General features: G+C 49.0%; 1 protein-coding gene across 1 annotated transcript in view; it reads left to right on the top strand.

The window, feature by feature from the left end:
- NLRP7 (NLR family, pyrin domain containing 7) overlaps nucleotides 1-5,196 on the top strand; it is a 47,701-nt gene that overhangs the window by 21,306 nt on the left and 21,199 nt on the right. The window contains exon 2 of the mRNA XM_011997013.1: nucleotides 3,381-3,696. Within this exon, the coding sequence (XP_011852403.1) occupies nucleotides 3,381-3,696 (316 nt within the window). The remainder of the gene's footprint in view (nucleotides 1-3,380; nucleotides 3,697-5,196) is intronic.

Below are 5,196 nucleotides of genomic sequence, written 5' to 3'. Positions count from 1 at the left end.
CAACATGGAGAAACCCGTCTGTACTAAAAATACAAAAATTAGCCAGGTGTGGTGATGCGCACCTGTAGTCCCAGCGTCTCGGGAGGCTGAGGTATGAGAATTGCTTGCACCTGGGAGTTGGAGGTTGCTGTGAGTCAAGATCATGTCACTGTGCTCCAGCCTGGGCAACAGAGTGAGACTCCATCTTAAAAAAAAAAAAAAAAGTACTTGGCCGGGCCCAGTGGTTCATACCCTGCACTTTGGGAGGCCAAGGTGGGTGGATTACCTGAGGTCAAGACCAGCCTGGCCAACATGGTGAAACCCCATCTGTACTAAAAATACAAAAAAAAATTAGCAGGGTGTGGTGGCACATGCCTGTGATCCCAGCTACTTGGGAGGCTGAGGTAGGAGAATCACTTGAACCCAGGAGGCAGAGACTGCAGTGAGCCTTGCACCATTGCACTCCAGCCTGGGCAACAGCAAGAATTTCTGGGAAAAAAAAGAAAACAACCTTGAATTTTTCTAAGTAGATCAAATGTTCTCTCTGCAGAAAGGAAAGGCAACTATATGAGGCAGCGGATATGTTAATTAGCTTGATTGTGGTAATCATGTCACTGTATATATAACATTGCTCCATGCTGTACACAAGTAAACATTGTATATATGACTTTAAAAATACTTCAAAAATAGAGACAAGGTCTCCTTGCATTGTTGCGTTGCCCAGGCTGGTTGGGAACTCTTGGGTTCACATGCTGTTCCCACTCTGTCCTAAAATTGTATAGATGTAATTATACCTCACAGCTGGGGAAAAAGCTGCTGTTCCCTCCAAGGGTGAAGCTGTCCACCTCTATCACCACCTGGGCTTGGCAAGTCATTTTCTGTTATTTATTTTCCAGGCTGCCTCCCTCTTTTTTTTTTTTTTTTTTTTTGAGGCAGAGTCTCACTTTGTCACCCAGGCTAGAATGCAGTAGTGCGATCTTGACTCACTGCAGCCTCAGCTTTTTCCGGGCTCAAGAAATCCTCCTGCCTCAGCCCCCCAAGTAGCTAGAGTAGAGATAGGTTTTCGCTTTGCTGCTCAGGCTGGTCTCCAACTCCCCAGATTCAAGGGATCCTGCTGCCTCGGCCTCCCAAAGTGTTGGGATTACGGGTGTGAGCCACTGTGCCCAGCCATTAGTTACTTAGTTTTGAGACAGGGCCTCACTCTGTCACCCAGGCAAGGAGTGCAGTGGCTCTCTGCAACCTCCAGATCGCAGGCTCAGACGATTCTCCTGGGTCAGCCTCCCAAGTATCTGGGACTACAGGCATGTACCACCAGCAGGCCTGGCTACGATTTTTTTTTTTTTTTTTGAGACGGAGTTTCGCTCTTGTTGCCCAGGCTGGAGTACAATGACGCCATCTTGGCTCACTGCAACCTCCGCCTCCTGGGTTCAAGCGATTCTCCTGCCTCAGCCTTCCAAGTACCTGGGATTACAGGTTCCTGCCACTACACCTGGCTGGCTTCTATATTTTTAGTAGAGACGGGTTTCTCCACGTGGGCCAGACTGGTCTCAAACGTCTGACATCAGGTGATCCTGCTGCCTCCGCCTCCCAACGTGCTGGGATTACAGGCATGAGCCACTGCACCTGGCCTTATTTATTTATTTAATTAATTAATTAATTTATTTAAACGGAGTTTCGCTCTTGTTGCCCAGGCTGGAGTCCAATGGCACCATCTGGGCTCACTGCAACCTCTGCCTCCTGGGTTCAAGCGATTCTCTTGCCTCAGCCTCCCAAGTACCTGGGATTACAGGTTCCTGCCACTATGCCTGCCTGGCTTCTATATTTTTAGTAGAGAGGGGGTTTCTCCACGTGGGCCAGGCTGGTCTCAAATGGCTGACATCAGGTGATCCACCTGCCTCGGCCTCCCAAAGTGCTGGGATTCCAGGCCTGAGCCACTGCACCCGGCCAGTACAGTTATATTTACATCTGACCTCTTGCTATTTGTTTTCAATGTGTCTCATTCAGTGGAGGGCTGAAATGTTAAACACGTGGCCCCGGCGGTTGGTGGCGAGGAAGTCTTGGTTTGTTGTGTTTGCTGATTTCTTGTTTTGTTTGTTTGAGACAGAGTTTTGTTCTTGTTGCCCAGGCTCGAGTGTAATGGTGAGATCTCAGATCATGCAGCCTCCACCTCCCAGGTTCAAGTGATTCTCCTGTCTCAGCCTCCTGAGTAGCTGGAATTACAGGCACCGGCCTCCATGCCTGGCTAGTTTTTGTATTTTCTTTTTTTTTTTTTGAGGCGGAGTCTTGCTCTGTTGCCCAGGCTGGAGTACAGTGGCTGGATCTCAGCTCACTGCAAGCTCCGCCTCCTGGGTTCAGGCCATTCTCCTGCCTCATCCTCCCAAGTAGCTGGGACTACAGGCGCCCGCCGCCTCACCCGGCTAGTTTTTTGTATTTTTTAGTAGAGACGGGGTTTCACCGTTTTAGCCAGGATGGTCTTGATCTCCTGACCTCGTGATCCGCCCGTCTCGGCCTCCCAAAGTGCTGGGATTACAGGCTTGAGCCACCGCGCCCGGCCTAATTTTTGTATTTTCAGTAGAGATGGGGTTTCACCATGTTGGTCAGGCTGGTCTGGTGCTCCCGACCTCAGGTGATCCACCCGCCTTGGCCTCCCAAAGTGCTGGGATTACAGGCGTGAGCCACTGTGCCCTGCCATGTTGCTGATTTCCGTGGCATAAACACTCCCCTTTGTACTATCAGTGTGAAATCACGACCCACAGACTTGGTATAGGTACATGTAGGGAGCCCCCATTAGCCAGCACAGGCTGGCCCTAGCATGCCACTGACTCTTCTTCTTTTTACCACGTTAGCCAGGCTGGTCTTGAACTCCTGGCCTCAGGCGATCTGCCCCCCTCGGCCTCCCAGAGTGCTGAGATTGCAGGCATGAGCCACTGTGCTGGGCCAGATTTTCCGTCTCTTAATTCAGTCTACGTGATATTTTAGCACTCCTGGTGCAGCGGGAACAGAACAGTCTCATTCTCGGCACATAGGCAGCTGTTGTTTCATTTAATGATGGTAACTCATGAATTGTTTTTTCTTTCTTTTTTTTTTTTTGAGACGGAGCCTCGCTCTGTCGCCCAGGCTGGAGTGCAGTGGCGCGATCTCAGCTCACTGCAAGCTCTGCCTCCCGGATTTCACGCCATTCTCCTGCCTCAGTCTCCTGAGTAGCTGGGACTACAGGCGCCCGCCACCTCGCCCGGCTAATTTTTTTTTGTTTTTAGTAGAGATGGGGTTTCACTGTGTTAGCCAGGATGGTCTCGATCTCCTGACCTCGTGATCCGCCGGTCTCGGCCTCCCAAAGTGCTGGGATGCCAGACGTGAGCCACTGCGCCCGGCCATGAACTGTTGTTTCTTTTTTCTCCCAGTTCTTCAGCCTTAACCTAAGGTCTCATACGTGGAGCACTATGACATCGCCACAGCTCGAGTGGACGCTGCAGACCCTTCTGGAGCAGCTGAACGAGGATGAATTAAAGAGTTTCAAATCCCTCTTAAGGGCTCTTCCCCTGGAAGACGTGCTGCAGAAGGCCCCATGGTCTGAGGTGGAAGAGGCTGACGGCAAGAAGCTGGCAGAAATTCTAATCAACACGTCCTCAGAAAATTGGATAAGGAGTGCAACTGTGACTGTCTTGGAAGAGATGAACCTCACAGAATTGTGTAAGATGGCAAAGTCTGAGATGCTGGGTAAGTAGAACCTGGGGTGTCCTGGTCATTTGTAACAAAGAAGGAGCCCTGGCCGGGTGCGGTGGCTCATGCCTGTAACCCTAGCGATTTGGGAAGCTGAGCCGGGGGGGAGGGGATCACCTGAGGTCAGGAGTTTGAGACCTGGCCTGACCAGCATGGTAAAACCCCGTCTCTACTAAAAATACAAAAATTAGCCAGGCGTGGCGGGGTGGTGGGTGTGTGTAATCCTTGCGATTCAGGAGGCAGAGGCAGGAGAATCCCTTGAACCTGGGAGGCAGAGGAGCTGTGAGCCGAGATAGTGCCATTGCACTCCAGCCTGGGCAACGGAGTGAGACTCCATCTCAAAAAAATTAAACAATAGATTTGTACATATACTCATGATCTTAACTTTCCTATTACCTGTTTTGCATTTTTAGCATATTTTAAGAGATGTGGTCTTGCTACATTGCCCAGGCTCTTCACAGCCATAATCACAGTACACTACAGCCTGAAACACCTCGCCTTAAGCAATCCTCCTGCCTCAGCCTGTTGAGTAGCTGGAGATACAGGTACCTGTCCTGTGCTTGGCTCAGCATTTTTTTCTTTTTCCTTCGAGACAGGATTTCAATCTGTTGCCCAGGCTGGAGTGCCGTGGTACGATCATGGTTCACTGCAGCCTCCAACTCCTGGGCTCATGCTATCATCCCATCTCAGCCTTCCAAGCTCATTTTTTTTTCTCTTTTGTAGAGATGGGGTCTTGCTATGTTGATGAGGCTGGTTTCGAACTCCTGGGCCTCTTGCCTCAGTCTCCCAAGAGGCTGAGATTACAGGTGTGAGCCACCATGTCTGGCAGCATGCTTTTAAACACTGTTTTGGAATAATTTTTTATTATTTTATGCTTTTTTGAGATGGAGTTTTGCTTTGTCGCCAGGCTGGAGTGCAGTGACGCAATCTCACTGCAACCTCCACCTCCTCCGGAAACATTATGGAGAAACGATCTTTGGTCTGGAAGGATACCTATTGACTCTGTTCTGTGGGGGCAAAATTGCTAGGTCATATGGTAATTCTGTGTTTTTGAAGAAGCAAGTTCTATTTTTAAATGCGGTAAAGATTCGAGTTTCTATTTGTCAGGAAATAACATGCTAGTTATTCTAGAGAGAAAAAAAAACCAGACAATCTCTAAACCAGGTACTGAATTGTGTCCAGAAAACTTATACTGAAGCCCTAACCGCCTCCCCACCTGCCATGTGACTATGTATTTGGAGATAGGGCTTCAGGAGTAAAGATGAAATGAGGTTACAAGGGTGGGGCCAATAGGACCAAAAAAAAAAAAAAAAAGAATATTTGAGCCAAAGGCAGTGATGTGTTCTTGTAGTCCCAGCTACTCAGGAGTCTTGAGGTGGGAGGATTGCTTGAATCCAGGAGTTTGAATCCAGTCTGGGGAACATATCGAGACCCCATCTGTAAATATATACATATATATTTGACACTTTTTTTTTTTTTTTTTGAGACAGAGTCTCG

Source organism: Mandrillus leucophaeus, unplaced genomic scaffold, assembly GCF_000951045.1.
Source record: "Mandrillus leucophaeus isolate KB7577 unplaced genomic scaffold, Mleu.le_1.0 Scaffold53, whole genome shotgun sequence".
Taxonomy (NCBI): Eukaryota; Metazoa; Chordata; class Mammalia; order Primates; family Cercopithecidae; genus Mandrillus; species Mandrillus leucophaeus.
The sequence above is the reverse complement of the archived record's forward strand: the minus strand, read 5'-3'. Positions and strand labels throughout refer to the sequence as shown.